At 37.3% G+C, this 15969-nt stretch overlaps 1 protein-coding gene across 5 annotated transcripts in view; it reads right to left on the bottom strand.

Annotated features, from left to right (window-relative positions):
- Positions 1-15969, bottom strand: part of ADAMTSL1 (ADAMTS like 1) — a 391430-nt gene that overhangs the window by 152467 nt on the left and 222994 nt on the right. For all 5 annotated transcript variants that reach the window (XM_030258675.4, XM_030258676.4, XM_072922779.1 and 2 more), the window contains one exon: positions 7596-7723. In XM_030258675.4, the coding sequence (XP_030114535.4) occupies positions 7596-7723 (128 nt within the window). The remainder of the gene's footprint in view (positions 1-7595; positions 7724-15969) is intronic.

Raw genomic sequence — 15969 nt, 5'->3', positions numbered from 1 at the left:
TGGTATTAGGAATCAATAATTTTGATGTAACTACTGCTATTATATTTAGCATCAGTGGTCCCATGTGCACCTCATGAGGCCCAACAAGGCCAAGCACAAGATCCTGCACGGCATCAATCTCCATTATAAGTACAGACTGAGTGATGAATTGGCCAAGAGTAGAGAAGGGCTTGAGAAAACTGGCAGATGAAAAATTAAATATCAGCTGACAATGTGACTTGCAGTCCAGAAAGCCAGTTTTATCCTGGGCTGCATAAAGGGAACCATGGCCACCAGGTCAAGGGAGATGATTCTCTCCCTTTTCTATGTTCTCATGAAAGCCCATCTGGAGTGCTGTGCTCGGGTCTGCGTCCCCAGCAACAGACAGCACCTGAGCTGTGCAAGCAGATCCAGGTAACAAAACTAATTACTAGGGTGAAACACCTCTCCTATGAAGAAAGATCAGGAATGTGAATGTTGCAGATGGGTTCACAAGGGGAAAGTCGTGTTTTAACTAAATTTCCTTACATAACGAGGCCAGCCACCTCATTGACTAGTAGACATATTTTTATTAGAATGATTTTGATACAGTTTGCATGGTATCCTTCAGGTAAATTTTTATTTTCAAATTTTTCTTTGTCTCATTCCAAGTCAGTGTTGTTTTCTAAGTAACATCTGGCATTAAATAACATGCCCTAAATTCACAAAAATATGACTGGCTAGTCCACTTAAAATAACAAAGATCCAATTTAAGAAAAAAAATGGAAAATATAAAAAAACCGGTCAGGGTGCTTTCAGGATACTGTTTATTTTCAGCAGTTAGTCTCACATATGTTTTCATCACCACAGTGTTTTTTTCTTTTCTTAAGAATATTTTAAGAAGTGTCTTTAACTTTAGATTTGCACATATAACATGTATTGCAGATATAGAGAAAGCAATTACAATTGTGAATATTTTCCACTATGCAAGAAAGGCAGAAAAGCAAAAATTAAAAAAATAAAAGCCTTTCATCAAAACAAGGATGAGAAATCTCTTCACAACCAAGTGGAAAGAACTACAATATAAAATCTCACCTGTTGTGCTATATCACAAATATACCATATAGAACAACATAATGCAGACCCAAAAGTACTAAAATCCCATTCTAGAGAATGAGCATTCTAGAAATTGGAGCAGAATCCAGGTTTTGCAGCTGGTCTTTATAAAACAAATGTGTTGAACAGAATTGCAAGCTCTCCTTTCTCTGAGGAAGTTTGTACCAACATTTAAATCATGTGTGTTAGCCCACCTCCAGTGAAATTTCTTATGTACAATCTAGTGCTTTGGTCTTCAGAGAATCATATCTTAAATTCCTTACTTGAATTAAGGATTAGAAAAACTCTACATCATGCAAAGGTCTGACTGATTTAATTATTTTTGATTTAAGTTCAGGAACAGATTTATTGAAAGACTTATGAATAGCTGAGAGCTCTTCCAGTGAACTTAGACATATGAACAGTGTGTCACTTGAGTGAGGGCTTCATAGACATTTTTGTTTCGTAGGCCAGTTCTCAACAGAGAAATACATTTATGGAACCCATATCCACCACACACCTGTAACTACAATGCTGAGTACTGTTCATTCTACTACACACCAGTTTTTCACCCAAAACACCAATACATAACATCTCTGTGTCAGGTCTAGCAAGGGATTCCATAGGAAAACTGCACTAGGAAAGCATTGTCTACAATTTTAGATACTTCAGTATCAGAGGCACTGAAACCAGAAATTAGGACACCCAGCGCAGTGTGTCTAACAGGTTTTCTGAAGACCATCAGCAGTCACTCCACAGATTACAATGCTGATTTACTTTGTGTGAAATTTGCAGCTTCTTATATACCACTGACATGTTGACTCAGATAGGTTGCTTGCTGCTTCTGCCATTAGAAAGAGTTACAACTGCAATCTCTCTCAAAAATTCGGAATAATTACTTCATCAAATGAAACCAGAAAATGGTTCCAAATTCTCATAATTAGAGATTTCACTAATCACAGAGTAAATTGAATAATAAATTCCTTTTAAAATCCTGCTAGGTTGCACAGACTTAACTAGAAGCACTTACAAACTAAAGAAACGAAAAATTTCTTCCAACTATTTGGAATCATACAGTATATCATGGAGGATGTCCTTTACAGAGTAAGCTATCTAGAAATATCAAAAAAAGCAGAAAAAACCCCAGAAATTCAGGTATCCTGAGGCAATATACTACATTAGCATACAGACACAGTTTTATACAAGGTAATGAGAAAAATCCTCCTAAATAATTTCATAGTCCAGGTCACCTAAGAATTTTGTGACATTGACTGTACTTTTCATGATTGATGTGGTATGCTTCAATAGAATGCCATTTATTTTTGGGGATGTATTCAAAAACTTTGATAGCATTTATGCACAAATACTTTCCTCTTTATTCCACAGACCTCAAACTAGAAAAGGGCTTATTCTCAAGTATTTTAACTGATCATTTTGGCCAATATAGGAACATTTAATAAAGGTTTAAAAGCCTAATCTGGCTTATATAGTAGAGCTAGGATAGAGCAGGCTGCATTTATATTATTACACAATAATTACAGTAATATATGTTAGCTTCTATCTGTTAAAGAAGCAACCTCCAACCTACATAACCGCACCACTGTAATTTTCACTCAGAAAGTTTAAAGGACCTTTTATCAGTGTTAGATGTGAAAAACTTCTGAATCTCTGGGAGTCAAGGCCCCTGAGACAGATGACTGTGAATGCAGCCTGAAAATAAGGGTCACAGCCACTTGCTGGAGCTACATTCTAAATTCAGTTGTGAAGCAGCAACAGTAGCCAATATTTTGGTATCAAAGTTGTGTACAGATGAAACTTAAACCAGCATTTTTCCTAATATGCAGCATTTGATATATCTTGTTTACAATATCAGCAAGAAAATATGTTATTAACAGTTTCTTATTCTCTTATTTAACTTTGGACTAACATGAATAACATGCATTGATTCTATCACTGTCTGACAAACAGAAACGATTTGGTGTTTGATTTGTAAATCAACAATATGTGTGATCAAAATTAGAAAATATTACTCATTTAAGAAAAAAATCTAATTTATTTTTGGCCCTTTCTCTGTCTTATGAAAAATGCGCACATCATAAAATTGACTTAATTTTAGCTAATTTAGCTAGTTTACTAAACCTAACCTTCAAACGTGTCTCTTGGTTTCTATTTTATGAACCAAGTCAAACAACAATACAGCTGAGAGTCATTTATGCAGATTTATTGTTTTCACTCTGCAGAATGCAACAGCAATGAGTTGAACAACCAAATAAGTAAATAATTTAATCTAATTTAGCATGCTGAGCTAGCAGAAAGGCTATTTCATATTTGTGGTTCCTTTGTATTACCAAAAGACAGTCATCAGGTGAAGAATGAAAGGGAGGTATTTCAAAAGGGGAGAAAAATATGTTCCAGTAAGTGACACAGACAGCATGAAGGATATGAACAATGCTGGGATTAACTCTCTCACATTTGTTCTACCTTTTTAAAAATTTGTGCTTTTCTTTGTTTATTTGTTTTGTCCTATTGATGGTTTTGGGGTGGTTTTTTTGGCTTTGTTTTTGTTGTTGTTTTTTTTTTAATCTCAGACACTTTTATACTGAGGGAAATTTGTCAGGAAAACGTTAATGCTGACTTTCTTCTGCTACTAAATATAAATCCTTCATGTAATGGTGGAAAACCTCCACTCTCTTCAGAAATTTACACGTTATTTCCCAGAGGTAAGGGTGATGATCTCAAATTTTGATCCTTTAGCTCAGATTCAGTAACCTTGGAACTCCATAACTATCTCAGCCCTCTGCTGTACACTCAATCAATTTTCTGCTTCATGTTTTTTCATAAACATGAAGGATTTCTACACAGTTTAAAAAATAGACTACATAGCTACTATGCGCAAAAAAATCTGCAAATCTCTATGACATGCTTATCTTCTGCTACATGCAGCCTAACTTTAAAAGAATGTGATGGTGAATTTGGAAGATGATGGGGAAAAGAATCACAATTATCTTCTTGCCAAGACTAGGCAGAGCAAAATAGTATCACTATTACAGTAGTACTCATCAATATGTAAAGTACAATTCCAGAAAACACAGAATATTTTTAGATCACAATGGGTGAACAAATAAATAAGAGAATTTATAATTTCTTTTACAATTTGGAAATGTATCCTGGTACAGGAAATAAATATACATGAATCTCAGATATGTAATTTATCTACTATTTCAGATATCTATTGATCTACTGTTTGAGTTTGCTTGAATCAATATGGACACATACGAAACCCTGGATGGAAGGTATTTGAGTTATTATCAATCTCTATGCTAGATGACAAATGTCAGCACTACTGCACAATCAGCTCTTACTTGCTGCAACAAATAAGGGTTGTATTCAAAGCAAGAGGGCAAAGCCCGTAATAAAGTGCCTCTCTACTTGTATTTCCATAATCTCTGTATCCAAAGAAGCCAGTTGCAAATAAAACTTAGTTCCCTACAGAAGCTCAAGTGTTGGTAGTTTGGCCAGCAAGAAAAATAGGAGTAGTGTATGGTTCTCCTCTGTACAGGTTTTCATGAGTAGTGCTACATGGCAGGTCATTAAAAAGAAATAGGCAAACAGAAGGGCAAAACATTATAAAATGATAAAAATACTTATCCCTCCACCTAATATATAATTAGTCCAGGAGGTTCACCTTTAAATGAGTTGAGGCAAAACCCTGTAACATTTAAAGGAGGTCTGCCCTTTTGTGTAAATAACTACAGTATCAGAAGTTGTAAAGAGTTAATGTGAATAAAGAGCATGAAAAGTGTAATCCTTTGAGTTTAGGTATTCTAATTAATAAAACTTTATTTTCCTGGGGTTTATTCTGCCCTTGGAGTGACCCAGTGCTTGTTTTCAGCATGAGGACATAAAATGACTTGGGTTGACAACCCCTGTCTGCTTGTGTGACTGGCATATCATAATGTCCTTACCATAATCAGAACCAGTTGTTCTGATGAAATGTACTGCTAAACAGCCACTACCATGATTTTTTTTTGCTATTTAAAACATAAGAATACAGAATTTTTCACTAACACTTTCCATTCTTTCATCACAGCTGTGAAGGACTAACACAAAACATATTCCCAAAACAAACAACAAAATTACAAACATAACTTTGGCAAAAAAAGCTGGAAAGAAAGTTGGTTTCCTTTATTTAACAATATATAATAATGGTGTTTTGGAATGGGCAATTAGTATTTGCATTTTTTCAAAGTACATGCACTAGGGTCTCACTATTAATGTGATGCTCTGAAAGTAATTTCATACAGAACTGAAAGATACAAGGCATTATAAACATTCCTCCCAGGATGAGAAATATTTAGGATTAATTTGTTCCCATTTGTTCTAAATGTGTTGCCAGTTCTCATTTGCCAGAAGAATCTAATATCTTCCTTCAAGCTGCAGTGAAATTACACACAACAAATACATGAGTTAAACTGTACTGACCAAGAAATTGTCCCTCAGAGATGGATATTTTGGTCAAGCCTTGACAGCTTTGAAGTACTCATATGAACAGGCTTATTTGGAAACCTTCAATGAGTTTCTTTACCCTGCTCCCTGTCTGCCTTAGCAGCTCAAAATGCTTGCTTAGCAGAAAAACCAATAATTTAAACCCTTTACTTAATTGCACATAGACCAGGAAAAATGAAAAACTATCACACATTCGATAGAGTGCTAATTCCAGGACAAATGTTACTATTTATGATTTATTGCTACTGGATACCCAAAGCCACATTCCTAATTAACTCCCTGCTTCCTATCCCAGAAATTGTAGGTTCCCATGTCTGAATGAGTCTTAGTTTGTGGTTGGTTTCTTAAGGCAGGAAGCATTGCTTGTGTCCTGAAGGTACAGCAGTAAGGTGGTGTATGAAACCTCATTTCATGCAATTTGTGAGGTTATTCCCCATTCCACTTGTTAAGTTTCAGATCATCCTGAATAGCAAAAGAATCAAAGGGAGTCCAGAAGAAATGTTTATACTTGCATTGTCACATACTGTGATAACTACCACTACTATTTGGAACTGCAAGATTTGCCCTCTAGAACCTACAGAGACAGTTCTCATGAGGGAGGAGAGAAAGCTCCTATTGCTCAGATTCCCCAGATCTCCTGGTATGCCTGGGTTCATATTTACATTAAAATAACATATTGAAGGTTATTTATTTTTTTTAAGTATGGAAAACTATATACTGTGATGAAAATTAAGTTCCTATCTCTGAAATTTCAGATTTTGAGGTGAATGCAGAATCACAACTGGCCATGAAACGAAAAGGTTCTAGAATCTGGTCCCACGTTTAAAATATATATTTATATTTTTTTTAATCCATGGGAATGCAATAGCAAAGTACTGGTTTTTCACTTATTTCAACAGATGCCTTTGCCTATCTTTTCTTCCAGCAGATTTCTGCACACAGTCAACTCAATAAATGGGGCTACTAAGAGATTTCACAGATAAAACTAAAATACACAATATCCTATACTGGTGTTATGGTTTAATGCCTTATGCTGTTTCCGGTCTTCACTAAACAACATCACATATTAAAATGTCAGACAGAGGAAATTATTTGGACTGTATGGCTGCTGTTTGTTATATTAACATCAGTTTTATAAGCACACGAATAAAAATATGAAAGAAAGAATGCAGGATGGAAAATTGCATTAGATTTTTTTATCCTACAGTATATAAGGTATCATAGATGGCAATAAGCCATAAAGGTTGGGTCTGAAGTTTCCCTTCATATTCTTTATCAGAAATCTATTAATATTTATAACATATACCATGTTTACTGCAGGTAAATTTTTTCCTGAAGTAGATAGAAATAATATTTGCTAGAAATATTTTGCAGGTAAAACTTACATAAAGTACAGAGTGGAAAAGATATCAAATGAGTTGTTCTTTTTCCATTGCAAGTTAGTAACTGGGTAGGAATAACATCTCAGGTGCCTGACTGGGTACCCAGAATTCACCTTTGTACCAGACCATTTTATCTCTGTTTGTTGGGTGGGGCCTTACTGGTATTGAATACTTCCTACCTAAATTTTAATTTGTAAGATGGGATTTGTTCCTTTGTAGAAATGCTACTCTTTCTTATATAGCTTAGGATGCCTCTTTTGATTAATGTGTTGCTTTTATAGTCAGAGTGACTGACACTGTGGGGTATTAAATGTAGTGAATTATTGTTATTCTAGTACAAGTGCATGACATCTCTTACTGCTTAAATGGTGAAAGTAGAGGGAAGTTCAGCTTCAGGAGCTAACAGCCTTTTAAGCTGTACAGACCACTTTTTTATCTCCATGGGTTCTTCCTATATTTTAAAGGGTGTTGCCTTATCAAGCACATTGGCTTCTTGCACAAATTTGAAAAAACCAAACATTACCATAATTTTTTGACTATGAGGTGGAAATGTCAATGTAGGTGAACACTTCCACTGGTTACTTCTTATGGTCTGACAGATATAAGTAGGTTGAATTTTTCCATCAATAAAGTAAAAACCATTCAGCCACTTACTTGCTGCTCAGGCAGCGTCTCAGTGAATACGAAGCCCCTCCTCCACAGGTGCGTGAGCATTCGCTCCACGAGCCCCAGGCATCCCACAGTGAGTCTCGGTCTTCCTCCGAGCGAGCTATTCTGGAGCTCTGAGAGGGAAAAGGAAAAAAAAGAATCAGAAAAAAAACATTTAAACAACAAAACCACTGCTGCTAGCTTAACTTTTGTTTTTCCTGGATATCATCTTGGTTATTAAAACTATTGAATAAATTGAATAAATCTGTTCCTCTCTGGCATGCCTACTGGTTGACAACCAGTTCCTTAGTAGTGAATGGTGTATGAATTCACTTTCATCTTTTGAATATCCTACTTCATCTCAGTTTGAGGCTAGTGAGGAATGCTCTAAGACAGCTCTTTGAACAACAGTGAGACAAAGGATCTTTTCTGATTAAGAAATGGAGTACTATAGACATCAGACATTGTGCTCTGAAGTTTTGTTGCTGTGTTAAAAGCTATGAAAAGGCATATTGAAAGGAACCTTCCAAAATGCTCCTAAGGAAAAATTGAAACACAACATAGTGAATCAATGTGCTAAAAAGGCATTCAATATAATAACTTTCATGCACTTCATACCATAAGGAATTTGAACTATCATTGCTTCTCTGTCTAAAGGTCTATGAAACTTGCTGGACAGTTTCCCTAACTGTTTCATCCCTACTGTTTGCTAGCTTAAAGAAGAAAATGCACATTCCCTGAAGAGCAGAAGTTACCAACATCAGGTGCAGACCTAGACTGTGCTATTGTTAAAGCCAGTGGCTGTGCTCAAAAAACTTCACAGAGAAGCAGCACTGAAGGATGCAGAAATGCTCAGCTCTTTGAGGATTAAGTCATAAACATATAGTAGTACCTGTCTCAAACAAAGTAGTCATACCTGTATTCAGAATTTCATTTTCATTCATACAAGAGCACCAAAGAAACATCGATTCATAAGGACACAAATGATTTAACCATATAGACAGATATTGTCCCTAGTGGGCAATGTGGTTGTGCTGGAAAAACTGACTAATCTAGCAAAGTTGCACCAAAAATACCTATGTCTTTAGAGATAGGCAGTGTTCTCCTTCAAAACTTTACTTGTACTGTGGGCCAACCCCTGGTGAATAGCAGTTCAAACTGCACTTGAAATTAATGAGAGAAAAACAACGATATGAGGGACACTTTAAAGGTACACCTTAAACAGAGCAACATCAGCAAGAATCACTGCTGGCCCATGTTAAAAAGGTCAGCTTTAGCTTTCATAGCATCATGGAAGATAGTGAGTTGGAAAACACCCATCAGAAACATCAAGTCTAACTCCTGGCGCTGCAGTGGACACCCCAAGAGTCACACCATGTGACTGAGAGCTTTGTCCAAACGCTTCCTGAACTCCATCAGGCTGGTGCTGTGACCACTGCCCTAGGAAGCTTGTTAGAGTGTTCAAATATCCTCTCAGTGAAAACCTCTTCTTGATATCCAGCCCAAACCTCCTGCTGACACAGCTTCAGGCCATTCCCTCAGGTGCTGTCACTGTCACCACAGAGAAGAGATCAGTGCCTGCCCTCCCTTCTCTTCATGAGGAAGTTGTAGAGTGCAGTAAGACCTCCCTTCCCCTCCTGTTCTCCAGGCTGAACAAACCAAGTGACTTCAGCTGCTCCCCACTTGGCTTCTCTTCAAGGCCCTTCACCATCTTTGTTGTACTCTTTTAGAACTCTCCAATAGTTTCATGTCTTTCTTATATTGTGGCACCCAAAAACTGACTCCAGCACTCAAGGTGAAACCATGGGAGCAGAGCAGAGTGGAGCAGGACAATCCCATACCTTGCCCAGCTAGTGATGCTGTACCATCATCCAGGACCTCCTGTTTGTTGGCAACATTAGGGATTAATTGAGGCACAGAGATAACCCTGAAATAATTTCACCTTCAGTGAAGCTGACTAGTAGTAATGAAATATGGTGAAGTATACCTTGAATAATACAGACTTGAATAATTTTATTAATGAGTAAAAAAGAAAATTAATTCAGACTGTGAGAGATAATATAGGGCCTGTCTAATGAGTGTGTAACAATTATTTGACACTCATTTTATCTTACATTTATTAAAATAAAAAAAGCCAAAAACCCCCACAGCAATTGCAGGGGTAAATGTAAAAATTAAAGTTTCATAAATGATCAGATTCTGATTATGACCACATGTGACTCAATCTCTAGATTTATATGGGAGATAAGAGAAAACATGACAACTTAGTTTATTTCACCCGACTGTTTTTTGAATTTTTATAAAATGAAAATTTGCAATTTTATTCTCTTAAAATTAAAATACATGCTTGTTTATAGGAAAATAAATACCTTCAAACTGCAGATGGGAGCATGACCTGATCATTCACCCCAGGTTGAAAACCCAAAGACATAATTTAAGAGGGTTGCAAGGTAAACTCACGTGAACCAAGTACTCTTACCCCACCACATATGATAGGCATCAGCACAGCTAGACATTCTATGGGTCCAAGTTTTTCTGACGTAAATTGTGATCCCACTAAAAGGAGATCTGTGAACCTATTATTTGTATTCCAAAATTTGCTTTAAGACCTATATATTCCCAGAAAACATGTGATCTCAACCTGGAACAGAATCCAAGTTTTCTTTTAACAGGTGGAATAAACATAATTCATCTCAACGCCATCCCTGTTTAATGTTAAAGAAAGTAGAATGTTTTCCTTCCTGTGAGCTACATGGTTAAGACTGAGCTTGAAATTCTAGCAATACCCAAAAAGTAATTTCAAATCAGAAGACAACTCTCCATTACAGATTTATTCCAACTTCAAAGGATATATACAGAATTACTAGCTAAGAATTCACTGTCTAGCATAGATTTTTTAAACATAGTTTATACAGGCAGTTAAGAATTCCTACCCACTTTTGTCAAAATGAACTAAAGATCTTACTTTAGCAATCAAGAGTTCTGCAGTGCAAGAACTCCTACAATACTTCTTTAAAGCCCTGAAGTTCCTGTCATAAATAGTAAAGAGAAGGAACAAAAAATGGGGAAAAAAAAGTAGAGGGGAGTATATACCTTTAAAGCTGAAAAGAGTAAAGCTGGCACCACTTAAATCTTTCTTTAAGATTTCACAGACTTCACAGAACAGTTCCATCCATCCATCTTTTACTCTGACAGAGGTACTCCAGATTGGTGATTCTCAAAATGGCAGTGTATATCAAAGAAGCAAAATGCAGTCATCAAGGCTCATCATGCCCTGTTCCTGGTACTAGAAGACTTCCTTATCTCTTCTAGGTGAATGTCAGCCTGAGTTTCCCAGAAAAATTCCATTTCTTTGTCCAGACAAAACTCAGGATGCCCTGACATCAAAAGTATCAAGTCAGAAATACCACCCTTAAGCAATTTGCTTATTGATTACCAGTATAAACAAATAAATCTATTAGCACTAATCAAAACCAGATCTTCTTTAATCCCTTATTATCTTAACATACACCTCTTAATCTGATGGTGATCCTGCATCTACCCATACCTCATCTACCCCATACCTCAGCTCCTGTGGGAATGAGCAGGAGGACTCCCAAAGGGCTGTCTAATGAGCAGTAAGAGGAACAGCTTGTGCTATTGGACCAGAAGGCAAAAAGGATCATGTGTAAAAAATGAAATCACTGTCAGTAGATAGGGTACTCAGGTGAAGATCCTTATAGAAGTAAAAAAAAAAAAAAAAAAAAAAAAAAAAAAAAGGCTTTAAACTACAAGTCAAACAAAGGAATTTTCATAATACGAACAAAAGTAATATGACGTAATCAGATAAGGCTAATAGAGATAGATATACAACCTGATTCTTCAAAAAATCCAGCTTCAGTGTTTAATAGCAATTTACTAAACAATTATTAGGCATTCTTGTTATATTCAGTGGCGATTCCTACCCTTTCTGCTTATGGTACACAGAAATAATTTAGACTATCTGGAATACAAGTGTCAAACATCCTTAAATCACAACAGCTACCTGGACATCTAGGAGCTGCATGCCTGATAAGAACCAGGTTTCTTTTGAAAGCATAAGTGTGCATATGTGTGTGGGTGCATAGAGGGAGAAAATGGAAGAGCAGCAAGAACCTCTGTTTATATCCTGAAGCCTTTAAAAGAAGTTCAACCTTAAGAAAATAAATCTTAGTCACATGTTAGAATTGAATTTAAAATTTTGTTTGGAACAGTGCTGTCCCTACAGAATCCAGCTATTTGTCAGTGCCACACAGAAGAGTGCATGTATAAACACAGATCACATGGTTTAATTTCTTCTCTGGTTCTGAGGCATCCAGTTTTCCTCCTTTTTCAGTAAAATTCTGCTGAAGTCCTTTTTTCAAGCACCCAGTGTGTTTCCTAGATTAAACAGCAATACAGATAGTGAAAAATGCAGTTAAACTCTTGTTGGACTACAGCATTGATACAGAATTTAGACCAGTTATTTCCCAGATAATTTGAACCACTGGTTTGCTTAATAAATTTATATCATCTGGTTCTTATCATATCCCCACTGTTTCAGGGTATGATGAAGTGTCAGTGACAATATGCAAAGCTCCTCTGAGGCCACTGCCTAAACTTCCCTTTAGCTACTGTAAAAATTATGTTAGGGACAGAAAACTAGTATTTTTTCTTCTGTAATGGTCTTTCTGCCCAGACTTTTCAGATAAGTTTAAATGCATCCCTATATGAAGTCTTGCCAAGCCACACATTCCTCTTTGAGTAATCCTTGAGCATCCTTTGATGTTTGTCACTGAGATTAAATATGTACTTCACACAGTACTGAAATTCTGTCTGCAGTGAACCAAGAAGAAACTGCTACCAGCACTTCCCTAGGTGTGTAACAGCAGCAGACAAGGCCAGTGACCTCAACTCTTTATAAAAACCATGTATTTCAAAACTTCAACCAATGTAAATGTATAGTTTATAAGATTTCATTTGTGCAATGTTATGTATCTTTATTGCATTCCATCCAAGTTAACAGCTGGATTAAAGCCCACGTGGGAAACTATTGTTTGGAAATACCTTGCTTTTGAAAAAAGGCAAGGCAGAACAAATTCATAGCCAGTTGAATTGATATTGGTAATTACCATCAGAAAAAATGTTAACATGAAGATATTTATGACTACCTGTTGCAATTTTTCAAAGTGAATACCTTGAAAATTTCATACATAAAATATTCTGGCATATCAGGTTTGCAATGCAAAAAAGGAAATGTTTAATTTATCTAGGCAAAAATTTGCACATCATTTTAAATGGTACTATATGACCAAAGTCTGTCACTCTTCCAGAATAACTGTACCATACTGAAAAAGGGGCTTAAAAAGGTAAGCCTCATCCTTCTGAGGAGCATGATTCCCTGGAAGCACTAGGATTTCCCATTACAATAGTTCTTCATTTCCAAGTACATATCTTTCCATTTCACACACCTCATGAAAACAGAGGTGCCCAAGTCAGTCTTAGCAACCAATGACTTCAACATATTTTCTTTTCCTAAAGGTCAGTTTTAGGGACAGGAGAGATGAACACTGTTTAGCTGGTATGGTAAATAGCTTGTCTTCCCATTGTCTTGTCTGTATCCCATGTAAAAGCAAAAAAAGGACTTCTGCCACCAGACCTGCCACCCAGCCAGCCTCCAGAAGGACCACACAAACCAAAAAATCCTGCCTACCTGTCATGCTTACCAAAGTAATGGAAGTTCTGCTCTCACAGAAGTCAAAAGATGAAAAGAGAAAATGCCCTTTTACCCAACTGGCCTGAGTTGTTTACTGCACCTGAGGTGCTGAGTGGATGCAGGTGCCATTGCTGCCATGAACAAGTGCGTGCTGTTCCATAGGGATGCCTACAGAACGGTTCAAAATTCTGCAACACTGTATTCCCTGGCAAACAACCTGGAAAGAAAAGTAGCCACAGAGACCATCAGGTGAAAGTGGCTATTGCTCGAACACTCGAACACCCAGTTCCCTAGAGGCTCGTGGCTCCCTTGTACTGGGAATGCAACTGTGATCTGAGCAGCAGCATCCCACTTGCCCCAGGCTTTACAGTCTTGGAAGTTAACTTGGGAATTTTTGCCTCCTTTTTACTTGCAAGTCAAAGCAAAAGGCTTCTGAGAGGATCAAGAGAGTATTTCCTATGGAAAACCCCTGGCACAGGAAACCTTTGATCTGAATGTCTGCAAACCCCAAGGAAGGCCCTGGTACAGGAGCACAGGCATGTGAGCATGTATTCTGAACTCTGGGTAATTATGCTCAGATTTTTCTAGTGCAGATAAATGTCCCAGGATTTATTATTTCAGTCTCTTAAAAAGGAATAAAGAAAAAAAAATTCCAAATCTCTTTCTGGCTAGTTTTAAATTTACTCTTTCTTCTTGCCCCAAATCATCCATCACTTAAAAGAAACAGGGGAAGACACCTTGATGAGGATTGAAGAGGAAATCTCACCAAGATACTTTTGCAGTTTCCCAGTGCTTATTCTACTCCTGTGAACAAAGGGAAAGTATAATAGGAGGATTTCTCTTTACCCTAAAGGAAAACACCTGATACACATACAGCTAGCTCAGTTCAGGGACATTAGTAAAAATTTGCTGTCTTAGTCCTTTTCAAGTGCTATGTTTCTTTTTGTCTTTTATTCTTAACAGCAAGACAGACTTATTACTAGGGGGAAAGAAAATTATAAATATAGTATGTTTTCTTTTTGCACAGGAAAGCAAAGGTTTATTGAAAGGTCAATAACCTCACATCCCTTCCTAACCATGACTTGATAGCTATTGCACAAGTAATGGGATGAAGTGTCACACTGAATTTCTGAAAACACTGTGTCTGTAGTCTCAGTGCTGTACACAGTTGTACTCTCTTACATCAGTATCTCCACATATCCATTAATCTCAAAAAGATAAGAACGTTGCCAGTGCTGTCCTCATAGTCACAAGGGATTCACAATGCCTGAAGCAAGCCATATAGCTGTGCTGTGAGTATGGGAGGACACAGCTTCCAGTGTGCAACATCACAGGGAAGAATCGATTAACAGCCATCTCAGGACATTAAGAGCTAAACAGCCATTCCTAAACCTGGACTGGAAGTTGTATCCCAGGGGAAATGTGCCAAATGTGAGCTCATTTCTTCTCGTAGAAGGGCAGCAGCCAGCTGGAGGGGTGGGGAAGGGGTTGCTGGCAGAGAATGGAGCTGACACGATATCACTTCAACGTGTGCACAGTGAACTCTGTGTAACATTTTATAACAGTGCTTGACTCAGTTCAGTCCTATCTCACACCCCTCTTACCCATATGAAAAAATGCACCAGGAGAGCAATGTGAATGCAAATGTTTTCTTTCTTGCTGTCACAGACAGAAGTTACAACATTTTGTTGTATTTAAATCCTGCAGTGCTGGTGTAAACACCAGGTATGGGTGATCCAATACAGAGCAAGTCCAAGCTGGCTCAGCCTCAGACTTGTCACTTTATTGATTCAGGGTTTTTAAGGCTAGGACTGGTTCAGATGCAGGATAGGTGAAATCACTTTCCAGAATTCGGAACCCACCCAAGAGTTCAAAAGTGCATCTTGCACTCTAGGACTTCAGGTTTGTCTACCAGGTAGCAAGAACTGTGGGCAGGGGAAAAAGCACACAAGGCACACAGTAAGGAGATGAGAGAAAAGTAAAATTGTAACCTGTGATGAGGCCTATTGCATGCCAAGTGTTTTCTAAGCAGTGAAAAATGAAAGTATGTGCTGGCTGTGCTGTGTTCAGCAGCTTTAAGAAAAAAATGGCCAATATGCACCTGACATTGAAAGCTCCAACGTGTCTCCAAGGAAGAAGACATTTACATTGAAGAAATTTATATTGGCCATTTTCCTTTTCAGTAAACTGACCTTATTCTTCATATATTCACACTCCTAACATAACCTTTGGTAGAGATCACAATGTTCCACATTTTATCTGGGTTAGGAACCCTGGTTCTGAAATCCTAAGCTTGAAGACATTGTTGCATCAGCACAGATTTTAATCAGCATAGCTTTTACTCAGACCTAGGACATCCCAGCCTCTGTAGCAGATCACAGGACTAAGGCAAGGTGACATAGGTTACAACAGGCAGATGACATCCTGGTCATCTGGAGGAGGCATTTCAGGCAAAAGAAGAGAACTTTCCAAAGATTTGTGCATTTTCAGACAACATCCGCAATTATGAGCTTTATACAGAACAAATGAAACTTCCTGTTCTTCTGATGGCCTCAGTTATGTCCTGGAGATATATATGTGCTTATTTTAATGACAAGGGACCATATAGGGAGTTGAAACATTAAGCCTTAGTGAAGGTATGAAAATCCAAACGGAAATATTCATGCG

Source organism: Taeniopygia guttata, chromosome Z, assembly GCF_048771995.1.
Source record: "Taeniopygia guttata chromosome Z, bTaeGut7.mat, whole genome shotgun sequence".
Taxonomy (NCBI): Eukaryota; Metazoa; Chordata; class Aves; order Passeriformes; family Estrildidae; genus Taeniopygia; species Taeniopygia guttata.
This window is presented reverse-complemented; position numbering and strand designations above follow the sequence as displayed.